Source organism: Vespa crabro, chromosome 14, assembly GCF_910589235.1.
Source record: "Vespa crabro chromosome 14, iyVesCrab1.2, whole genome shotgun sequence".
In the NCBI taxonomy this organism is placed as follows: domain Eukaryota; kingdom Metazoa; phylum Arthropoda; class Insecta; order Hymenoptera; family Vespidae; genus Vespa; species Vespa crabro.
The window spans coordinates 2,060,333-2,086,006 of record NC_060968.1 but is presented as its reverse complement, the minus strand read 5'-3'; the positions used below and the strand labels follow the sequence as shown (position 1 = coordinate 2,086,006).

The 25,674-nt window shown below is 24.5% G+C and overlaps 1 protein-coding gene and 1 long non-coding RNA gene across 2 annotated transcripts in view; one reads left to right on the top strand and one right to left on the bottom strand.

Annotated features, from left to right (window-relative positions):
• LOC124428949 overlaps positions 1-21,621 on the bottom strand; it is a 30,986-nt gene extending 9,365 nt beyond the window's left edge. Inside the window, exon 1 of the long non-coding RNA XR_006943353.1 lies at positions 21,275-21,621. This is a non-coding gene — a long non-coding RNA (uncharacterized LOC124428949). The remainder of the gene's footprint in view (positions 1-21,274) is intronic.
• On the top strand, positions 8,060-12,185 carry LOC124428947. The gene is made up of 3 exons (XM_046973537.1): positions 8,060-8,756; positions 9,006-9,131; positions 9,852-12,185. The coding sequence occupies exons 1-3, from the start codon at positions 8,530-8,532 to the stop codon at positions 9,973-9,975; spliced, it is 477 nt and encodes a 158-aa protein (XP_046829493.1). The 5' UTR covers positions 8,060-8,529; the 3' UTR covers positions 9,976-12,185.
• Positions 21,622-25,674: the final 4,053 nt, after the last annotated feature.

Here is a 25,674-nt window from a genome sequence, read left to right as displayed (position 1 = left end):
CATTTTTCTTTCTTTTTTTTTCCTTCTTTTTTTTTTTCTTTTTTTTCTGATATATATATATATATATATATATATATATATATATATATATATATATATATTATATATTTCATTACAATTAATTTTTTCCCTTTCTTTCTTAGATACGTTGATTTGATAAATTGCTTTTCCAAGATAAATTATTTAATTGCAGTTTTTTTCTCAATGATCATCATCGTCTTTGATTTTCTTTATGTAAGTATTAATCATGTTTGCCCGATTGATCGAAAATAAAAATGAGAAGTTCGAATTCATTTTTTTTTCTTTTTTCTTTTTTTTCTTCTATTAAGAAGAAAAGCATTGTTTTTATTTATTGATCATTCCAATATTATTTATTAACCATTACCCTATATTTTATTTAAATGTTTAAGAACTTTTTGATTTATATTTATGTTAAATTTTAATATGCTAGAGATTATTGAAAAAAATCTTGATTTGTTACGCCGATTATTTTTTAGATGTTTCTATTATTGGAAATATTGCAAAGTATAAAGGACACAATGGAATGCGCTGTTAGTATTGTTGGATTTGTATTTGTCGTATACCTTAATTTTTATCTTGGACAAAAGATTTTGAATCAGAGCCACGCAGTTTTCGAAGAAATGTAAGATATAACAATGCTTCGTTCTAGTAACATAATTATTACAGAAAATATTATTATTTATTAAGTTAATTTATAGGGCTTAATGATATTCTTGATAAAAATATCTATTAATAATTACGTGTAAAAAATAATATATCCCTTTTGCAGATGTAAAATACCATTTTATATGTTATCTATAAAAATTCAAAAATTATTATTATTTATAATAACCAGAAGCGGGAAGCCAAGCATGCTTTCGATTGGAGGTATATTCGTGTCTTCACATGAAATATTCGCTGGGGTAAGTGATAATAAATTATTTTTAAATTTATTAAAAATAATTATTAAGTTACATTAATTGTGATAACGGCAAAATTAGTATTTTAGTTAATGCGGAAAGCATTTTCTTTTGCTATGATGTATTACAGTGTTCAATAATTACAAGCTTAATTATCTCCATAATGAAGCTATGTTTTTTAATATATATATACATATAAAAGATTTAATTAATTCTAAATAAAATAAAATGTGGTCACATGAAAAGTATAATAAGATGATATTAATGATCGAAATGTGCATTATGTATGACATTAATAGAATTATTTAATTCATTAGTTTTTATAATTATAATACACTATTTGGCCAATTTTGAAATAATCATTCTTTCAAGACTATGTTCGTTCCGTATTGTCACCGAACTTGTTTGCATAAGTATACTACGTTTGACGGACTGTATTATCGACAAAACAAATTACATTTCAATAATTTTTTATAACGATTTGTTTATTCATTTCTAAGCTAATATTCCAGATCGTGATGGGAAAATGATTGACAATAATTGCAGTCTACGTAATCTTCTACGCATGTTCATCCAAAATTGAAAGTAGAAGGAAGATTTCCTTCTTATTTAATTGTTTGAAATAATCACCTGTTTCTGTTCATAGAGGAAAATAAGTCATATCGTTGAACTGTTGGACAATACTTATGTATAAAATGACATACTTTTATATTGCAATAGATAAAGACTGTTCATTATCCCTGGTTTTTTTTTTAATGGTTTACGTTATTGAGAAGAACAAACGTAACTCTTGAACGATTTTAATGAACAGGATCTCATTTTAAAGATGAAGACTCAATTTATGGTGTTTTGAAAAAGATTTATTTTCTTTTAAAAAAAATCGTTTTAAAAAATGATATTCTTTATAAGAATACTTCATGCACAAATAAAAAGAAGTTTTATGTTTTATGTTTTTGTTTTATGTTTTATGTGAAGTAGCGATTGCCTATTTAGTTGTATGCGTAAATAGCTGATACTCAGATTTTTTGAACATTTTCAAACTCAAAGAAATGCATTTTACGATGCTTGCACGGACAAGCTACGATAACTCACTCGATTATTTTAATGAGCTTTGGCCAAATGATTCTATGGGAAAAATAAGGAAATACGTGTCCAATAGTTTATGTTAAGGAATTTAAGCTTCTAAAATATTATTAAATTTTGAAAAAATTTATATTTACTTTCAGATTTTCGAGGCTAAATGATTCTGGTGTTTTTTTTTTTTTTTTTTTTTTTTTTTTTATCAATAACACCTTAAAATATTTCAAGTACTTTTCTTATAAATATTTTGAAACGTCGAACGATATTCATTTAAAATTATCTAATTAATTCTAATAACTATATAAATTGTGATTTGTTCATATGCATTGGGTATTAATAAAAAACGTATGCAATTAATTTAACACAATATAACTATGTATTATATATCGAAATGTATATTTGTTATTTCGAAAATTGAACTATCTTATGAAAAAGAAAATAATATGACATCTATTGTTCCATATCGAGGAGTTCATTTTTTTTTTCTAGGACAAATACACCGTACTTCACTTGTATTAAATATAATGATAGTCATAAATACATGTATGGTGTAATGTATATCAAATTTTTATTTCTTTTTTATATTTTTCTTTTTCTTTTTTTTTTTTTGCAATTATTTCGATATTTCATTCATCTATTGATTTTATCTTCATCTTTATGGAGGGGAAAAAGGATACGTTCAAAACTTTAAAACTTATCATATATCGATAAAGACAATATGAAATCTATTATACCATATGAAAGAATTTATTTATTTATTTATTTTTTTTTTTTTTTCTTTCAAAAAAAAAAATAAAGCATACTCATTTGTATCAAGTGCGATGTTAAACGTAAATATTAATAATATATAGCGTATCAACGTTTCGTTTTGTTTATTTTTCATTTGGCTATGCTTTTTCTAAAAAAAGAAAAAAAAAAAGAAAAAGAGACCTTCACTTCGAATATTTACATAACTTTTATTTTTGGACATGATATACGACGTATAATGAATTATCGCGTTGACAAAGATAACTTGTTTATTTGTTTATTATTATGACATAATAATAACTATATGTTATTTATTATGACAAAGGATACTTTCTTCTTGAGCAAGTATTCGTTATAGTGATCGGACCTTGACTGACGAAGGGCTGCAATCGATCGACTCTTCTGCGCATGTCTTTCAAAACTAAGGATTAAAGAAATTATACCCTTCTTTCAATCGTTGGGAACAATCATCTGTTTTCATACTTATGATACTATGAAAAATAGATATTATATATCTCAGGGTGTTTGTTATTATAATTATAAAAATGGGATGTAAAATTTCATCGTTAGATATTATAGATTACGATTATTACAATATTTATTTCTATTTTAATATTTTAAACAACTTTAAATCGAGGACACTTGAAAAATTGAGGAAAATTAAAGTCCAAATGATGAAGAAACATACACAGTTTGTCATTGACTTCGCTGGACTGAACAAGTGATAATTGACAATGTCTCTGGAGGGATTAGTATACTTCCAACAGCACTTTCTTTTTTCAAATCGAATATTTCAATTTCTAATACGAACGAGCAGTTGATCTTGCTTTGTGCGGTATTAGTTTTCGTATTATCAATGATATTGTAACAGGTAAACGTATCTATCTATAAATATGTACGATGATTGTTATTATTATCATAATAATGAATACACTCATTACTGCACTTCATTATTGTACAAGAATTACTGCATTTCATTTTGATTTTTAAATATAACATGTGTGAGTAGAGAAGTTTTTCAATTGTATTGCATGTCGTATCGTATCATTTAAATTTGACTTTTCTTTTTTTATTCAATTAAAATATTTTAATGCAAATTAATATTCAATTCTTGTAACCTCTGTTATTATCTGCTTAATATTTTTCTGAAGGCAGATTAACTTTTTATAATCTCTTTTTAATCCGTTTACAACCTAGCGCGAAGAAGTGATTTATGTTTTCGATCACTTTCATAATTTTTTTTAAGTTAAGTATATAAATATGAAATAAAATTATAGTAATAATTGTTTTATTAAGAAATTTTGTATCGATAACAAAAGAAAAAATATTAACTGGTATGAAACTCGGATTAAATAATTTAAGAATATACTTTCACAATATAGTGTCATTATTTTCAGTTCAAAATGTCATACTATTAAAAAAAAAAAAAAAAAAAAAAAAAAAAATATATATATATATATAAATTGATGCGTCAATTTTAATAAGCATTCTTCTATTGCAGTTTTATCAGATCTACACGCTAGGTGCGAATCTGTTATTCGTTATCCAAGTGTTAATATTAATAATTCCTGGTTCATATTTTCTTTGCTGTTATTATATCGTTTACGTTAATTTATTAGAGGTACGTATCATTGCTCTTAGATCAATTATTTCTTTGTTTTTTCAAAGATGTAATAATGTAAAAATATTTACCTAAATAATTGTTTGATCCTCTTAGATCAAATTATTGTTAGTTCATGTAAAAATAGATTACATACTTGCGAAGGACGAGAATGAATTGAAGATTATTGAAAAATACACTAAGGAAAGTAAATGGTATGCGTCTATTCTCGTTGGTAAGCTTAATAAAATTGATAAAAAATAATTATAATACAAGATATATTCGAATATTTATTATTTTGCATTGTTCCAGTTATCATCAACTTATTTATTATTGCAATAATTTTTCTGAGTATTTCAAAGCTTTTCATGTATTTTTTTGGAACATTGGACGATATTCATTTAACACTGCCATGTCCTATTAATAATGTACTTTATGCAGGATGGTTATATTATAATTTGCTTATTTATCAAATAATAGCATTTTTTATTATAATGACAATAATTGTAGCTTTCTCATCATTGTGTTGGGTAATCTTGCAGTACGCATGTGGTCAATTTGGTGTTATGATGTAATTATTTATTTCACGAAATATATTAGTTTTTATCTTAAATAATTATTGGGTTATTTAATAAAAGTTAGAATTTTCATTGAGGTATATTAGTTTTATTCTTTTCTTTTTCTTTTTCATTTGATATAAAAAGATTCATATTATTTATCGGCCAATTGTAATGTCATGAACATTACTTTATTTTTTCTTGTAGATTAAAAATACGTCAACCATTTGAGAATGATCAGATACGTATAAAAAAGGTTTCGCTGCGTAGAACATTTCAGGAAGAATACAATTGGATAGTCGATATAATTAAGTGTTACACAAGAATTACGAAGTAAATATGAACAATTTTTAATGAAATTAATTTTCTTTCCTTTTTGTAATATTCGGTTTATCGCAATAATAATGCTAATTTTTTACTTTAATATTTTCGTTGCATATGCAAGTTTTAAAAAGTTTTTATTTATTGAAAATTGCAGTGTTTTTTTTTTTAAATAAAAAGTTGAATCAAGTTTGTATTTTTCGTGTATCATCAATTTTGGTGAGAATTTTGAGTTAACTCGTTCAATCATTAATGTTTAAAAATAAAAGGATAAAATATAATAGAAGAATGATATAAATTTAAAAATTAAATGAGAAAGAAAATAGACAATTTATTAATGTATTATTACAAAACATAAGTTTATACAATTTTTTAAGCATGAAATATATTTTTTTTTCTAATTCACTTATCTCTGACTATTTTATATAAAAAGAATGAAATTAGAAAGATCCAAAACGGTATAATAAAAAAATTAATTAATTTTTCCTTATTTTTTCAAGGTATATTATTATTGCAAATAATATTTTCAAGGAGATTTACTTCATTGCTATCTTCATTTCGATGATAATCGTTCTATTTAATTTTCTATATGTAAGTTATATCATTAAAATAATAACAAAATGTTTTTACATTTTATTTATCTTATGATATATTATATTTTATGATATATTATATTTTGAATTTATCTAATGAACAATATTTTGTTTCTTTAAATTTTCATCATTACATAATATCATTTTAGTTATTTGAATTAACTGTGATATTGCAAAGTTTAAGCGATACAATCAATTGCTGCATTTATATGGTTGGATCTCTATTTATCATATATATTACTTTTTATATTGGCCAATGGATTATTAATCACAGCAATGACACTTTCGACGAATTGTATGATATATATATAAAACTGAATAGAAACTCAATTTAATAAATATATGAATCATATTAATATATAATCTATTATATAAATAAAAAAAAATATTTCTTGCAGATGTAATATTCCATTTTACAATCTTTCCATTAAAACTCAAAAAATGTTATTATTTTTATTAACGCGATGTATTAAACCGATCGAATTTTCATTGGGTGGCATATTTATCGCGTCACACGTAGTTTTTGCTGCGGTAAGTAACATGAAATTTTTTAAAAAAACGTTATTGAAATATCCTTTATATATAATGGTAAATCATTTATTATTTTAGCTGGTACAAAAAGCATTTTCTTTTGCCATGGTATATTATACTGTTTTAAAAATCTAAATTACTTATATGAACGTGAAAATATAATATCAATTGTACTTAGTCGAAGATGTCTTTTTTTCTATGAAGAATACAAAATACTCACTAATATCCTATATGGTTGTGGTGATAAATAATACTACAAAATGTATATTGTATGACTAATTAAAAATTGTTTAATTTTTAATTAGATTCACTAATTATTCAGATCATTTATTCAATGTTATCTCCCTTCCTTTCTCTCTCTCTCTCTCTCTGTCTTTTTCTTTCTCTTTATCTTTTTCTCTAAAAAAAGACACTTCACTTCCTAAAGTCACAAAAGTTTTTTTCTTCATACGAAATGTATGAAGTATAACGAGTTACGTTGTTTTTAAAGACGACTATGTATACTCTTTATATTGTTTATTATGACGGATACTGTTTCCTCTTATCAAGTATCCATTACCGTGGTCGGACTTAGACTGACGAAAGGTCTTACTATCGATCGATTCTTCTGCGCATGCCTTTCAAAGTTGAAACTCTGGGGTATAGTACTCTTAATTTAATCGTTATAAACAACTATCTATTTTCATAATTAAATAATACTATAGTATCTTGAAGTGTTTTTGATATTGTAATTGTAAAAAGGGAAGCAATGTTTTTAAACATTACGTTCAATGAATAGTATCATTATGTTATTATTTCCGTTTAATTATTTTAAGAGAAACTTTATATCGGTCGCTATAATGGGACAAAATTAGAATACGTAATGAAGGAGAAATGTTCGATTTATTGGTCATTTCTTTGCCATAAATGTGATACACTTCAGAATGTCCATAAGGGGATTAACGTACTTCGAACAACATTTTCTTTTTTCAAGTCGAATATTTCAATTTCTAATACGAATACGTCCTAATCAAAGTTTGAATGAGCAATTGTTTTTGTTATATGCTATAGTTATTTATATATTACCTATAATATTGCATCAGGTAAACACATTTGTATTAAATATATACATAATTGTTTTTCATTATGCGATTATAATATATAAATATATATATATATATATATATATATTACTGTACTTCTTTTTTTTTTTTTCACATACACGAATAGAAATTTTATTCTCTGATGTTATTTTATGTCGATTATTAAAAATATAGGATAAATTGTCAATATCGTTCTGCTTTATTATTAAAGATTTAATATTTTCTTTCTAAGAACGAATTAACTTTGATATGAATTTTCTTAAAATCTTTCAAGAAATCTTTCAGTTTAAACAAGCAATTTCATAAATTCGTTTTTATCGATTAATTATATTATATTTTTCTTTACAAATGGATAATTTTAAGACCTTTCAAGAAATAATATTAAAGAAATTAATTTCTTACTACTAATTATTTCATCAATAACATAAATAAACATTAAAGAAAATTGAGTACAATTCAATGATGTATCAAGCGGATAAATAATTATTTTCATTATTTTCAGTAAAAAGATAACCGCTTATTGTTAGCCAGGTCTGTTTATTTACTGCTTAAGTAAAAAAAAAAAAAAAAAAAAAAAAAAAAAAAAAAAAAAAAAAAAAAAAAAACATAAGAAATTATTACATCCTATTTCAGAAACAATTCACGATTTTAGTTTTATCAACTCTACATGTTTGACATGAACCTGCAATCGATTATGAAATTATTCGAGTCAATGATACCGGCTTTGTATTTTCTCTATTGTTATTATAAAATTTCCATTAGTTTAACAACGGTTCGTATTGTTTGATTTTTTCACTTCATTAACATTATTTATTTATTTAATTTTTTTGTTTTGTTTTTTGTTTACGAAACCTCGAGTTATACAAAATGGAGATGTTACACTTTCAGATGAAACTGTTGTTCGCTCATATAAAACTTGATTACGAGTTAATGACAGACGAGGAGGAATTCAAAATAATCGAAAAGTACACGAAACAAACGAAATTATACGTTTACTTTTTAATAGGTTGGTTGTAATAAAATTAATGCGTACGATATAATAAACGCTACATTATTATTTTTCTCGTTACAGTTCTCTTTTATCTTCATCTTATTTTAATGATAGTTCCAAGTGTTGTAAGCGTTCTTTGGTATATTTTTGGAATATCGAACGATGTAACATTACCATTTTCAGTGAATAACGTTTTATACACAGGATATTTATATTATATTTTGCTTATTTATCAAATATTTGCAAGTTTTTCTATAGTAACAATAGGCAGTGTGTGTTATTCATCTTATTGGGTATTAATACAACACGTGTGCAGTCAATTCAGTGTTATGATGTACGTATTTTTCGTTTCTACGATATAATGACACTTTGAATCTTCGTCGATATTTTTTTTTATAAAAATTACTTATTTATTTATTTATTTTTTTTTTTTCTCAAAACGTCGATATCGCCAATATCGCACGATTTGATAATTATTTATAGTCAATTTGATATTATATGTTTGGGTATTATTTTTTCGATAAACCTTTTTCTTTTTTCTTTTTTCATTTTTGTCTTTTCTTTTTTTTTTTTTTTTTTTTAGATGGAAAATACGTCGAGCATTTAAGACCGATGAGGGACATACGCGAAACACTTGGCTTAAGGTAACACCTCAAGAGGAATGCAACTGGATGATCGATATAATAAAGTTTTATACGAGAATCACGAAGTAAGTTCAAAATTATTTTCTTTTTCTTTTTCTTTTGTTTTTGTTTTTATTTTATTTTTTTCTTTTTTTCTTCTTTATTTTTTTATCGAATTAATTTTTCATAACATTCGTTCGTATTTAATTGTTCATATCGTTCTTAATATTGTAACATACTTTTTATTATTTCGACTGCGCACATTCTGCCATTTCTAAAGAATTTTTATATTTTGCATATTGTTGTGGATTTTTGTTTTTTCCTTTAACCGTAAAATTTTTCAAGCAATTTGAATTTTGATATGACTTTCGAATGGATCTGTTTAAAATAAAAAAAAAAAAAAACTTATTATTACCGTTGTGAAATAATTATTAAAATATTTGTTTTCTTTTTTTGTATTTTATAAATTATTACAACTGTATACGATAAACGTATGTATATAAAAAAAATTGCTATAATCATTTGCAAATTTGTATTAAAAAAGATATTAAAGAACATATGAAATGTAAAAGATATACATTATAAAAAATAAATCTTCATAATCTTTTCAGGAAAAAAAAAAATAAAAATAAATAAATTTCTTTCTAGATCTAATAATTTCATACATTTATTTTATTTTATTTTTTTTTTTTATTTTTATTTTCTATGAAATTATGCATTAGCACAAACGTACATACTATACGATTTAAAGAATATCTAGTTATTAAAATATTATTATAATTAATTTTTTCTTTTTTCTGTTGAAGGTTCGTTGATATGATAAATAAATTTTATAAGATACTTTACTTGATTGCAGTCATTATTGCGCTCCTATTGATTATTTTTAATTTTCTATATGTAAGTCATATCTTCGTAATAGATATAATATAATTATTAATATCATTGTATGATTTATTATATTATTGATGATTTTATCGAAAAATATTTTTTCTTTTTTCCTTTTTTTTTTTCTAAATAAATATCTGATTATTTCGTTTAATTTTTTTTTAGATTTTTGAACTATTTAGCGTATTGCTAAATGTAAAAGAAATAATAGAGGGCTTCGTTTATATGGCAGCGTTTCTATTTATTTCATATATTAGCTTTTCCATTGGTCAATTGCTTATTAATCACAGTAATGACGCTTTTGAAGAATTGTGAGATTATTATACATACATACATGCATATATACCTACATATGTGCACATATATATAGCTGAATACAAAACTTGATTTAATTAATTCAAAATGTGTATTAATAATGAATAATTTATATAATGTTTTATATAAAAAAAAAAAAAGAAATATTTCTCACTTTCAGATGTAATATTCCATTCTACAATCTTTCCATAAAAACTCAAAAACTGCTATTATTCTTATTAACGAGAAGTATTAAACCGATCGAATTATCAATCGGTGGTATATTTGTAGCGTCTCACGTAGTTTATGCCGAGGTAAGTAGCATGTTACATTTATTTTTTTTTTAAAAAACAAAAAAATAAAACAAAAAAAAAGAAATATCATTCATTATTTCAGTTAATACAAAAATCATTTTCCTTCGCCACGGTTTATTATAGTATGTTGCAAAGTTAAAACTATTTAAACGAAAATAAAAACATAGTATCGATTATTCTCCATCGAAGATATCGTTTCTTCTAAGGAGAAGAAAAAAATAATCACCTGTATCAAGTATGGTAGTAATGCTAAATAGTACAATAAAATCTTATATTATGCGTAATCAACATATTGTATATTTTTCAATCAAGATTCATCGATTCATTCGATTCATTGAATGGTACAATCTTGTCTCTTTCTCTCTCTCTCGAAAAAAAAGAAATACACTTTCTAGATTCGCATGAATTTTTTTCTCTTTTCTTTTCTTATCTTTTTTTTTTTACATATATACAAAATATAACGAGTTAAATTGTCGATAAAGATAATTCGATCGACAAAACAATGTTTACTTCGACGGCGATCGATTAATTTTCGAAATTCCAAATCTAAGGGATAATGTATACACTTACCGTAGTTGTGAAGAAACATATGTTTTCATATGTTACGAATGATTATGCTTTCCTTGATATTGTAATCGTCAAGAAAAATATTTTAACATAATCGTACACTATTATAAATTCGATCATTATCTTATTATATTATTATTTTGCACTATTATTATTATTTTACGAATTTTTTTTTCACTTATCGTCAGAAAAATAAAAACCTCCTTCGTTACGTTCTCGTTCGTACAATTTCTTTTTTTTTTTGTTTTTATTTTTCTTTTCCTTTTTTTCTTCTTCTTTTATTTTTCTTTTCTTGTTTCTCTTTTTTCCTGAAATGTAATATATAAAATTCGAAGAGAGAGAGAGAAAAAGAGAGAAAGAGAGAGAGAGAGAGAAAGAGAGATACATATATACAACGTGACGAATAATCGATATTGCTATTTCTTAAAGAAATATTCATCCTGTACGACGTTCGGACGACAAGTGACAACGAGTGCGATCAATAGAGATCTTACTGCGCATGTCTTGCGAAAAAGAAAAAAAATATTAATATATTAAAACTTCCCTTCTTTTAATTGTTTAATTGTTGGGAACGACCATCTGTTTCTACGTTTATAAAAAATATCACAAGTGTACGGTAAAGAAATATATTTCATTATTGTTTCCCCTTATTGAATTTTTTCCACCCATCTATTATATCGAATATTATAGTAGTCGGTGAATATTATATTTGTGTCACACCTACTTTTTCTTTTTTTTTTTTTTTTTTTTACTTTTACCCTCGACTAATAAAGTAGCGAGAGCATAGTGGGGATGGGGAGTGGCGGAGGATGAGAGAATGTCAGTCGTTTAATTCGCTCGAGTTCATGTAAGACACACAATGTCTTTGAGAGGTCTTAGTTATTACGAACAACATTTTCTTTTTTCAAATCGATTGGTACAATTAATAATTGGTTTACGTCCCGAACAAACTTCGATTCAGACTTTGTTTATATTTTTTATGATAGTCGTTTATATATTACCAATGATCTTATACCAGGTAAAAGTTTTTTTTTTTTTTTTTTTTTTCATTTCTTCTTTATTTTTATTTATTTTTTTTATTATCCTCTTATTTTTTTTCCACAATTATTAATATAAATTTTGCAATGTGCATCAATAATCATTATCGTTTTCAAATAGTCATTTTATTGACTTTATAGTTATTATAATTTTTTTTTTTTTTTGTCAAACAAACATATTTGAATTTTATTTATGTGTAATTGAATTATCTTCAAATCCAATTACATAGACTTTTTTGAATGGATCGATTGGATTTGTAAAAAAAGAAAAAACAATTATATGTTTAACGATTTTACAGCTTTATCAGCTCTTTATGTCGGATATTAAAATATTATTGACTGTTGATTTGCTACAGAAAATATTAGGTGGTTTATCGGTTATCTGTACTTACAGTACAATGTATTTCTGTTTTGCAACAGTTCGTATTATTTTTCTAACATCTAATTTTCATCGTTTCGTATTCATATAGAATATTTAATAATGTAGTGAAAATAAACGATTTTATAGGTTAAAATGATTTTCTCTCATCTTAAATACGATTACGAGCAATTGTGTGAGGATGATCAATTTGAAATTATGAACAGATATATGAAAGAAAGTAAATTATGTATTACCATTATCGTTTGTAAGTAAATGGAAATAATTAATATAAAATTCATATATCATTATATAATTATTTATATGTTATATAACATTTTTACAGGTATTTGTAATTTTTACTTTATTTCGATAACGATTCCAAGCGTTTTCAATGTTTTCCTGCATATTTTTGGATTATTGGATGATATTCATTTAACATTACCTTTACCTGTTAATAATATTGTTAATGGAGGATTATTTTATTATAGTATACTTATTTATCAAATAATTGCTATATTTATTATATTAATACTAACATGTGTGTGTTATTCAACGTATTGGATATTTGTACAACACGCGTGTATGCAATTTAGTTTAATAGTGTATGTTATTGTTTGAAATATTTTAATTAATTTATAATGTCGACGAATGAATGGATTAATGAATTCTTTGCTTTTTTTTTTTTTTTTTTTAAATATAAATATGTACTTATTGTAGGTGGAAAATACGCAAACCATTTAAAAATAATCAGGATTATATAGAAATGACTTCTTATAGTACTAAACCTCGTGACGAATTCGATTGGATAGTCGGTATAATAAAACATCATTCAAAAGTTACGGAGTTAGTTCGAAATAGTCATTTTTTTCTTACGTTTATTATAATTCAATTTAATAAATTTTTTTTCTCTTCTTTTCAAGGTACGTCGATTTGATAAATAATTGTTCTAAGATGATTTATCTATTCGCCATTTTCTTCGCGATGATCCTGATTATATTTGATTTTATTTATGTGAGTAATAAGTATGCAATAAGTCAGATCTTTCAAAGTTAAGTAATTTTTTTTTTTTATTTTTATTCGTTCTTTTTCTTTTTTGTAATAGTACTTCAATATAAACACTTGTTACGACATATGATTTATCATTGTTTGAATTTACACATTAATGATATCCATTCCTATGAATTATTACATGTGATTGTTTCTCCTTGTTTTTTTTTTATTTCTCTTTTTTTCTTTTTTTAGATATTTCAATTATCTGCGATAGTGCAAAATATAAGCAAAACGATTGAATGCGGGATCACAATAATTGAATCCATATTTATTATATATATCAATTTTTACATTGGACAAATGCTTATGAATCATAGCAACGAGACTTTCGAAGAATTGTAAGATATAGAGAATTTTATTTTATTCGTTTAATAATTATAATAATGTTTTATTATATATCATTAATTTTGTATATTAATTATTACTTCATTTATAATAATATTATTCGTCAATTCTATATAGAAATTTTTAAGCATTAACGGCGTTGTAATTTAGCATAAGTTGATTTATTTCTTTTTTTTTTGTTTGTTTTTTTTTTTTTTTTTTTTTTTTAGATGAGTTAGTAAAATTTAAATTTTCTTTTCTTTTTTTTCGTCGCAATATTCTGTCAGTCAGAATTATTTACGCGCAATAAATAATTATCTGATGTCTCTAATCGTACTTGATTAATGATCACAAAGTCTCTCATCTTTTGTTAATATCGTATATATACGATATATGAAATTGTTTATCTCATATGATCATAATTGTACGATATTATAAATTTTCACAGAAAATTCTTAATTTCGTTGTTAAGGACAGTAAATTTTTGTTACAATTGAAATGATAGAAATAGATCTCAATCAAATACTGAATTCAATATTAACAAATATTATTTGTAAGATTTTTTTTCGATCGTATAAGCTATTGATTATACATCTTCTATAAAAGCAGTGAAATATATATATATATATTTTTTTTTTACAGATGTCAAGTCCCATTCTACGTGCTTTCCATAAGAACTCAAAAATTGTTATTATTTGTGATAACAAAAAGCATGAGACCATGCGAACTTTCAATCGGTGGTATGTTCGTAGTATCTCATGAACTTTTTGCTGGTGTAAGTAAATTGTCATTTTTTTGTTAAAGTTTTATGTGGATTATGCATATCAAATTATAATGAACATTTTATATTAACAACGGATATATTATTTCAGTTAATGCAAAAAGCATTATCATTTGCAATGATATATTATAGTATGTTATAAAAGAAATAGTAAAACGACGATTCAAATATGAGATCTATTAATTATATTAAGAGGATTTTATTTTTCGCACAAAAAAAGAAATCAAAAAAGAAAATAAAGTCTACTAACTTGTACTGACTAGATATTAAAGATGACCGATTGTAACCCTAAATATCTTTCATTTTACATGCATTGTTATCAATCCTATTGATTTAATGACTGTAAAACCATAAGTACACTTTGTACTTTTCAACGAACAAAAATTTTTTATATACTTTGTATATCTGTTCGCAGTAAATTGTCACACCACATACGCTGCCGTATCGATCTGTTTTTTGCTAACACTTACTAGTCTTTTCTAAACACCTGTACTGTACTGTGGTCGGTCAGCGATTGACAACAGTCGCGGTCAGTAGATGTTACTGCGCATGACTATGAAAATCATTAGTATAAGGTACACCATCCCACGCGTATTTGTGTAGGTGAACAATCACATGTTTTAATATTTATCTATAGCCCAATCGTATCGAGAAGGGTTCGATGTAGCAAAATTCTATAGAAGAAATACATTCTAATATTACGATCTATTGATTATGTCATTATGATACTATTATCATGTCACTATTTTCCAAAACTCAGAAAAACTTTATAATAAAGGTCAATTAGAATAAGCAATAAAGGAGAAACGTAGGATTTGTTCTTTATTTCAAAGTAGAAGACATCAGATACTTTGCCATGTCTTTGAAATGTCTCCGTTACGACAAACAGCATTTTCTCTTATCGAATCGACTTGTTCAATTAGTGTTGGGTTTACATCCAAGACAATGTTCTAGTGAACAATTGTTTCAATATTGTGGAGTAGTTATCTATGTATTACCAATGATTGTGTATCTGGTATGTGATTCTCTTCTGAACGTACATATGATAATTATTATCATAGTTATTAACTTCATGTTTTACATTTTGTCAATTTATTTTCATTAAAAATTGAATTTTTTCAAATAAATAACCTTAAGATACCATTATATATATATATATATATATATATATATATATATAAGTGTATTTAATTAATTGTAAAAATTCATTATTAATATTTTACATTGGATTTATACTTATATTTAAAACTTCTAGTTTTATCAGCTCGTTGTTTTGGATATGAATTTACAATCATCTTGTAATTTGCTGCAGAAGGTATTAGGATTATTATGTATTATTTGTACCTACAGTATTGTTTACTTTCGTTTGTCTACAGTTCGTATTTTTTATCAAATTATATTTGTATTCCTATATATAATAAGAAATATATATAAGGTTTGTTTCATTTTTAGATACAGGAAATATTCTCTTATATGAAACATGATTACGAGCAGTTAATGAACAAAGAGGAATTAAATATTTTAAAGAAATATACGAAACGAAGCAAATTATATTCGATCATTCTCGTGAGTAGGTACGTTTCTACGAACAACTGTAAAGACGATTTTCCAAGTAAATATATTTTCGCATTGCAGATTTGTGCATTCTTTATAGTTTGTCATTAACGATTCCGAGTATTTTGAATGTGTTTTGTCATATTTTTGGATTAGTCGACAATGTGCAATTAACATTACCCTTTCTTGTTAATAATTTCTTCAACGATGGGCTGTTTTATTACTGTTTACTTGCTTATGAATTAATAGGAATCTTTATTGTATTAATAATAGCTTGTACATGTTATTCAACGTATTTAATATTTGTACAACACGCTTGTGTTCAATTTAGCCTTCTAATGTAAGTATTTATTTTCGACAGTGTTTTTTTTAATTTTAATCTTAATTTTTTTTAATTCAATATATTATCACGAAGATAAACATTAATTTAAAATATATATTTGTTGCAGACTTAAAATACGACAACCATTTGACAAGTACAATTTTGCAGATAACACTTTGTATGACGAAATAAATCAAGAAGATTGGATAGTTGATATAATAACTCGATATTTAAGAATCACAAAGTTGGTTTTATATAATTTATTTCTCCGTTTTTTGTTTTTTTTAATATTTTTTATTTTAATTCATTATTTCCGATTCTTTAAGATTTGTAGAATTGATAAACAATCTCTCCAGGATAATTTACTTAGTGGGAATTTCATTTTCGATGATCCTCATTTTTTTTAATGTTCTTTATGTAAGTGAAATGTATAAGATATTTGTAAGTGCAATTAACATTGGTGTACCTTACTATTTTATTTTTTTTATTTTTTTTAAATATGCATACTTAATATCACAACGTATTGATTTTTATATTTTGAGATTACATTTTATTTTTGTTATGAATATTTTTTTCATAGATATGATTTTTATCTATAGATATTGCAATTATTTACGATATTGCAAAGTGCAAGTGAAACATTTGAATGCCTCATTGTAATTTTTGGATCTCTATTTTCTGTATATATTAATTTTTATATTGGACAAATGCTCATTAATCATAACAGAGCAACTTTCGAAGAATTGTAAGTTGTTATTAGATTTCATTATCCAGGGTCTTAATTTATTTACATTAAAAAAAAAAAAAAAAAAAAAAAAATTGGAACTGTAATAACCTATATTTGATTATTCTTATTGAGACAACTTGCTTTAATTAATTAAAGAAAAGTTGTTTTCTATTTTGCAGATGTCACGTACCGTTCTACATGATATCCATAAAAATTCAAAAGATGATGTTATTTATCATAGCAAGAAGCATGAGACCATGCGAACTTTCAATCGGAGGTATATTCGTGGCATCGCATGAAATTTTTGCTGGGGTATGTGTCAAATAAATTATCATCATTTAAAGTGTTTTTTTTTTTTTTATTTTTTGTCGAAATAAGGAACTTATTTTATTCTGTTCGAAGATCCTTCGAGTATTTTTTAAATTAAAAACCGTAATATTATTTCAGTTAATGCAAAAAGCATTTTCATTCGCAATAGTATATTATAATCGTTACAACTGGGATAATTAATCGATTATAGAAATATTAGAAATTTTATTAGATATCGAAGATATCATTTAATTCAGATAAAAATAAAATCATCTCATTTGTTTGAAATTTATCGATCATCTAAAATAGCAAAGATGATTTATTGTAAATCTAAATGTCGTTCAGTTCACATATCTTATCGTTAATCTACTTTTATAGAAACATTAATGATTTATAAAATTATAAGTACACTTTGTATTGTTATACGAAGAAAAGCATACACTTAATATATCCGTTCGCAATACAATGTAATACCGCACTTGCTCTTCTATGTATCTATTTATTTCTAACACTTACTAATCTTTCCTAAGCACTTGTACTGTACTGTGGTCGGTCAGCGATTGACAACAGTCGCGGTCAGTAGATGTTACTGCGCATGACTATGAAAATCATTAGTATAAGGTACACCATCCCACGCGTATTTGTGTAGGTGAACAATCACATGTTTTAATATTTATCTATAGTCCAGTCGTGTCGAGAAGGGTTCGATGTAGTAAAATTCTATAGAAGAAATACATTCTAATATTACGATCTATTGATTATGTCATTATGATACTATTATCATGTCACTATTTTCCAAAACTCAGAAAAACTTTATAATAAGGGTCAATTAGAATAAGCAATGAAGGAGAAGCGTAGAATTTGTTCTTTATTTCGAAGCAGATAACGTTAGATACTTCACAATGTCTCTAAGATCTCTAACTATTTACGAGCAACGATTTCTTTTATCTAATCGATTCGTTCAGTTCGTATTAGGACTACATCCGAGTCAAGATTCGACTAATCAATTGTTGCAATGGTGTACAATAGCTGCCTATTTAATACCAATGATTGCTCATCAGGTGAATGTTTCTTTGTTAAATTTATACGTCATTATTATTATTATTATTATTATTATTATTATTATTATTATTATTATTATTATTATTATTATTATTATTTTTATTAAGTTATTAGTTTTACGTTAATTTTAAATTAACGTATACTTGGATAAAAATTAATTGTAGAAATATATATATATATATATATTATGGTATTGGTTATTTGTTTTGTTACGGAATTTAGACCCCAGTTCAAATAGAAATAAATAAAATAAAAAAGAAAAAAGAAAACAACAATTTTCGTCAGATTTCAAATAATGATTCAAATATAATGATATTAAATGTCAAAGTTTATCAAAAGCCATATATATATATATTTTTTTTTTTTTATATTTAAATAACACATTGATTTTAAATATTTGAAGAAAAATTTATTTTCTAGAAGAAACAACGAAAAAGAAAATAATTTTACTATTGTAAGAATGTCACGTATATTTTGGATAATCCTTTTTTTCCGAATGAATATTCTTAAGTTCACGAAATTAATTCTAATATCTATGCAAAATATAAAATCATTATATATATATATTTTTTTTTATTGCTTTTAAAAATCCATTTATATTATATTACACATCATATTTGGGATAACATATAATTTCCAGTTTTATCAGCTTTTCATGGAGGATCTTAAATTACGATCCAATGTCAATTTGCTGCAAAAGGTGTTAAGTGCTTTGTGCATTTTTTGCACTTACATCGCCGTTTACTTTCATTCCGCCACAGTTCGTATAACTTTATATTATCTATCGCATTAAATTTTTCATATGATAATATTTATTAATATTTATAAATGATGATGATAAAATGTAAAAAAAACAAATGTCGACGTTTCGTTATGTTAGATAAAAAAATTATTCGCCTATCATAAACATGATTACGAAAAATTCTCGAACGAGAAGGAAATATTTATATACGAGAAATATACGAGAAAAAATAAATTATTTACTATTATATTCGTGGGTAAGTAAATATTAAACGCGAATAACAAAAAAATAGTTAATAATTAATATAATAAATTTAATTTTTATTTGACAGGTTTTTGTTATCTTTATGCATTTTCATTAATCATTCCAAGTGTATTAAATGTTTTCCGTTATATCATTGGATCAATCGACGATGTCCAATTAACATTACCCCTTCCTGTCAATAACATTTTCAACGCAGGACTATTATATTATATTTTGCTCATTTATCAAATAATAGCTATCTTTATACTGTTAACAATAACTTGCGTCTGTTATTCATCGTATTTGATAGCAATACAACACGCATGTATAAAATTTAGCGTTCTAATGTACGTTCATTGATCGTGAAAATTATTAATTGACTTTAATTCGGAATATTTTTTAATCGATATATTCATATGATATATTCATTGCAGATTTAAAATACGTCAACTGTATAATGAACAGGAATGTAAAAATAAGACTTCGTGTAATATAACGTATCGGGAGGAATGGGAATGGATGGTCGACATAATAAAACGTTATGTAACAATAACGGAGTTAGTAGAAAATCATTTTGCTTTTTTTTCTAGTAGCTTTATTATTATTTTATTAAAATTTATATATGTATGTATGTATGTATGTATGTATGTATGTATATATATATTTTTTTTTCTTTTCTCTTTGTAAGGTTCGTAGATTTGATAAACAGTTCGTCTAAGATAATTTACTTAGTTGAAGTTTCGTTTGCGATGATACTAATTTTTTTTGATCTACTTTACGTAAGTAAAAAAGAAAAAACAAAAAAAAAAAAATTAAAAAAAATAAACAATAATAGGTGAGGCGATTTAATATGTGAAATGGTGCATTATTCGTAAAATACTTTTTATTCCTGCATATTATTTGATATATTTTGAATTTATATTTTAGATAATATTTGTTTAATTTTTTTTTTTATAAATATCTCACCTGTGAATGTAATATTCGTTTTTAGATGATGCAATTATCAACGTTATTGAAAAATATAAATGAACTCGTTGAATGTCTCATTATCACTGTTGGATCTGTACTGACTATATATATTAATTTTTACATTGGACAAATGCTTATTAATCATAGTAATGAAGCTTACGAAGAATTGTAAGATCCTGCAAAGCTTCGTTAAACACGATCATTTATTTAACTTAAAATGCGATAATAAATATTTATTATTGTTTATTTGAAAAATATTTTTTCTTTTTTTAATCGATAAACATTATTTCGTGTATAAAATAATTTATTATTTTATTTCAGATATCAAGTTCCATTTTATATGCTTTCGATAAATACTCAAAAGCTTTTCTTATTCACTATAACAAAAAGTATGAGACCTTGTGAAATATCAATCGGCGGTGTATTTGTAGCATCGAATGAAATTTTTTCTGGGGTCAGTTGATAAATAAATTATCGTTGTTTAAATTTTCCTATATCGTATATTAAAGCCAAGCTATTTTACTTAATTATTTCATTAATAACAACAAATGATTTGTTTATTTCAGTTAATTCAAAAAGCATTTTCATTCGCAATGTTATATTACAATATGATGTAGACGAATTGTAATAGATAACACGAAAATTTTCAAAAATTTCATTTCTTCCAAATGAAAAATAACATACTCACTTATAGTAAATATAATGATGTATTAGTGTGTTGACATTTCATTCATGTCTCTTTTTTCCGTATCATCCTTTTTATTCATTTACGAATTGGTCACGAAAATTTTTTAAACCACCGTCTATACACTTTTTCTTTCTTTGTTTTCTACAATTTTTCACAATTTTTCACACGTCCATATGCGAATGTACAGGCAAACGGCAAAATATCAAAATCAGAAGAAAAAAAAAAGCAGAAATAAATTAAATAAATAAATCAATAAAGAATATTATAATCTTACAAAGCTATAAAACAAGCTGCTTTTTAACCAAGTGTCACACATCGTGGTTGGACGACGACTGAATGAATGCGAGGGTAGCTGTTCGATCAATGAACGCTACTGCGCGTGACTTAGAAAATTGATATTATACGATTAGAAGTCTCTCGTTTTCCCTTCGTGCGAACAAACATCTGTTTTTCATACTTATATGTAATCATACAATAGCGGATAATATTGACGAAATAATAGTGAAACAATTTTTAATCGGTGGACGAGGGATGGGGGAAAAAAATATGCTTTAACGTGGTAATTCTATGGATAAAAATTATCACGATAACATTTTCTTATCACTGTAAAGTCCTATATTATTTGGCTAGAATGAAGGTTTAGATTAGAATAGACAAAGAAATAGACAAAGAAATAGAAGTGAGAGTGAGAAGTGAGAAGTTCAGGTTGAGTTTGTGGAAGCATTCGATATTTATTTCGATCGAGAGAACGTCATATCGGATTGTTCATTCAATGTCTGTGATGGTTCCTCAAAAAGTTTATCACGAACAATTTTTCTTTTTTTCAAACCGATTAGTTCAATTACTGATGGGTTTAAGGCCTTCTCAAAGTTCTAATGAACAATTATTATTACTTTGTACGATAACTGTTTATTTATTTCCTACTATTTTTCATCAGGTAATCGTATATTTGTTGTGATTGTTACAGTATTTTTCTTTTTTTTTCTTATTTTTATTATTATTTTTATTATTTTTTTTTGTTCTCTCTCAATTTTCTTCTTTCTCTCTCTCTCTCTCTTTCTATTTATATCATTTAAAGAAAAAATCGGTTTATTTTTATGATAATTATTTGCAAAGTTTTTTTTTGTATTTATTGGTTAATGATAATACAAATGGTAATTTAGGTTTGTTTTTATTGAAGTAAATCCTATGTTTAAAAGTGCAATGGAGAGAATGGTAATTTTTTTTTGTTTTTTTTTTTCTTCTTTTTTTTCTTTAGTAGAACTTTGGAAGCGAAGAGGAAAGATTTAATTTTGTGTTTAATGTAATTATTCACTATAGTGAATAATTATCTATGATATTTTAATTTTCTTTTTTTTTTTTTATATCGCAAATAATATAATATCAATTTTAAATAGCTTGTATGTACATCATACGTGTTAGTATCCATAAAAAATTTAAATTATTAATACATGGAATTTGTAAAATGTATTGTTTCTAAACCAGTTTTATCAGCTCTATTACACGTCAGATGTTAAACTATATTTGGCTATCAATGTGCTGCAGAAAGTATTAGCCACATTATGTTTTCTGATTAATTATAGTAACATCTATTTTAGATTCGTACAAGTTCGTATTACTTAATTTTTTAAAATGACTTCGTTATTCCATATCCAAGATGAACAATTAATTAAAAAAATTGGAACATCTTATTCCAGATAAAAATAATTTACGTTTATATCAAATTCGATTATGAGAAATTAATTGATCAAGACGAATGGAATATATTTGAAAAATATATGAAACAAAACAAAATGTATACGTATTTTTTATTTGGTAAAAATTTAAATATTTTATATTGTATGAATAATTAAAACTACGAAGTTTCTTATTATATATCTCTTTTTGATTGTTTTAGTTATCTTCAATTTCTATTTTATCGCAACGATATCTCCGTGTTTCTTTAATATCTTATTGTATACACTTGGAATATTAGATAATGTTCATCTAATGTTACCTTTTCCTATTAATGATCTTTCAAAACCAGAAGCATTATACTATAGTTTGCTTATTTATCAAACTATAGCACTTTATATCATAATAACTTTACCCAGTATTGTTTTTTCATCATATTTGATATTAATACAGCATGCATGTTGTCAATTTAGCATTATAAGGTATATCTTCGAAGTTATAAATGATTAAGGATATTATTTGAAATATAATCATTATTTATCATTTAAATGTTATTTTTAATAATATTTTTAATCATACTTAAACATATCGTTTGCAGATTGAAAATACGTCAACCATTTCTGAATATGAAGAAGTCAAATCGAATCGATTGGTTTAATAAAAAATCTCAAAAGGAATTTGATTGGATAGTAGATGTAATAAAACGTCATACAAGAGTCATGAAGTTAGTTCAAAATAATGATATAATTGAACTCGTTAAAAATTTAACAAGCATAATTCGTATTATATTCTTATTAATTATTAATTATTTGTTTTTATTTTATTGTTTCTAGGTTTGTCGATCTCTTAAACTGTTTTTCCAATGTAAATTATCTTATTTCGATCTCCTTAGCAATGCTCCTTATTGTAATGGATTTCCTCAGTGTAAGATTTTCGTTTGAAATAAGTATGAGATATATACAAGTGTGAAAATATAATAAATTTTAAATTAATTCAATAATTATTAATTAGCATTAATCATCTTAACATTAATCATCTAATTGAAAGATTAAAGATTTTTTCTATATTATTCAACGATCATATTGGAAAAATAATATTTAATGTACGTTTGTTTTAAGGACGTATTATTTATTTTTTATTTTCCTTTTTCTTAATTGAATAAAATTAGACTTACAAATGGTTAATGTCATATAATACATTTTCTTTTTCTTTTTCTTAATTGAATAAAATTAGCCTTATAAATGTTAATGGTTAATATCATATAATATATATTGAAGTATATATGTTCATATAGATCGTTCTTAATAAATATAAATATCTTATTATCATATTTGTTTTTAGATATTTCAATTAACTGCGGAGTCATCAAATTTAAGGGAATTAATCGAATGTAGCGCTTATATTGTTGGTTCTATGTTTTGTATATATATTAATTTTTATGTTGGACAGAGGCTTATAAATCATAGCAATGCTGTTTACAAAGAATTGTAAGATTTGTAGAAATTTAGAAAAAAAGATTTTTTCTTTTTCTTTATTTTCTCTTTTTTTTTTTTTTTTTTTTTTTTTATAACATCGGTTACTTATAGAATATTCAAGTGAAAAGTTAAGTATATATATGGAATATTACTTAGAATATATAAAATTAAAAATAATGCAAGGTTTCTTTAAAAAAAAAAAAAAAAAAAAAAAGAAAAAACAAAGAAATATATTTTTTCGTAGATGTCAAATTCCGTTCTACACTTTATCCGTGAAAAATCAAAAATTGTTATTATTCATGATAGCAAGAAGTAAGAAATTATCCTTTCTTTCTATTGGTAGTATTTTCGTATCGTCGTTTGAAGTATTTTCAAAAGTAAGAATAATTATGTTAATGTATAAAATATATATATATATATATATATATATATATATATATATATATATTTATATTTTATGGATTGTATTAATCATGATTTCTTTTTTCCTTTTCAGATAATTCAAAAATCATTTTCATTCGCTATGGTATATCATAATGTTTGTTAATTTCAGTATAAAAGAAATAAAAAAAAATATGAGATTTATTATGGTATATCTATAAAAGACAGTAAAACGTATTCATTTAATGTAGAAATAATTATAAATATTAAATTGTATCTGAATCCAAATCCGATTAAGTTTCTTGTTCTATCATATTTTTGTCTTTCACACACATACACAGAGAGAAAGAGAGAGAGAGAGAGTGTGTGTGTATCTTATCACTCTCAGAAATTAAATATTTCCAGATCCATATTGACGAAAAGTATTTCTTTTCTATTCCACATACAAGAAATTATCATTCTCAAAATTTTTGTCGCTTACCTTTTTGCACACTCTATATAAATCCTTGCTATGTCTGCTTACATAGGAGAAAGAAAGAAAGAAAAAAGAAAAAAGAAAAAAGAAAAAAAGAAGAAAGAAATTTCTTTATTTACACGCAAACAATTTTTTTCACAAAAGTATAAAACTTATGACAAGTTCGTCGAATTACAATTTTTTTTAAAACAAGTGTCCTCCACCGTGGTTAGATATCGACTGACAAGGATTGCAATCGATAGATCGTTCTGCGCATGCTCTTGAAAATTACGAACAGTAAGGGATGTCTCTCTTCGTTGAAGTATTGGGAATAATCATCTGTTTTTATACTCGCATGCAATTTAATCTAAGATTTATATATATATATATATGTATATATAAATGTGTATATATAT

Bases quoted from the DNA above. Each gene is read 5' to 3' on its own strand.
- LOC124428947 (XM_046973537.1), top strand. From the start codon at position 8,530: ATGATAGTTCCAAGTGTTGTAAGCGTTCTTTGGTATATTTTTGGAATA. The intron at 8,757-9,005 runs GTACGTATTTTT...TTTTTTTTTTAG, and splicing joins AGTCAATTCAGTGTTATGAT to ATGGAAAATACGTCGAGCAT. The intron at 9,132-9,851 runs GTAAGTTCAAAA...TTTCTGTTGAAG, and splicing joins TTTTATACGAGAATCACGAA to GTTCGTTGATATGATAAATA.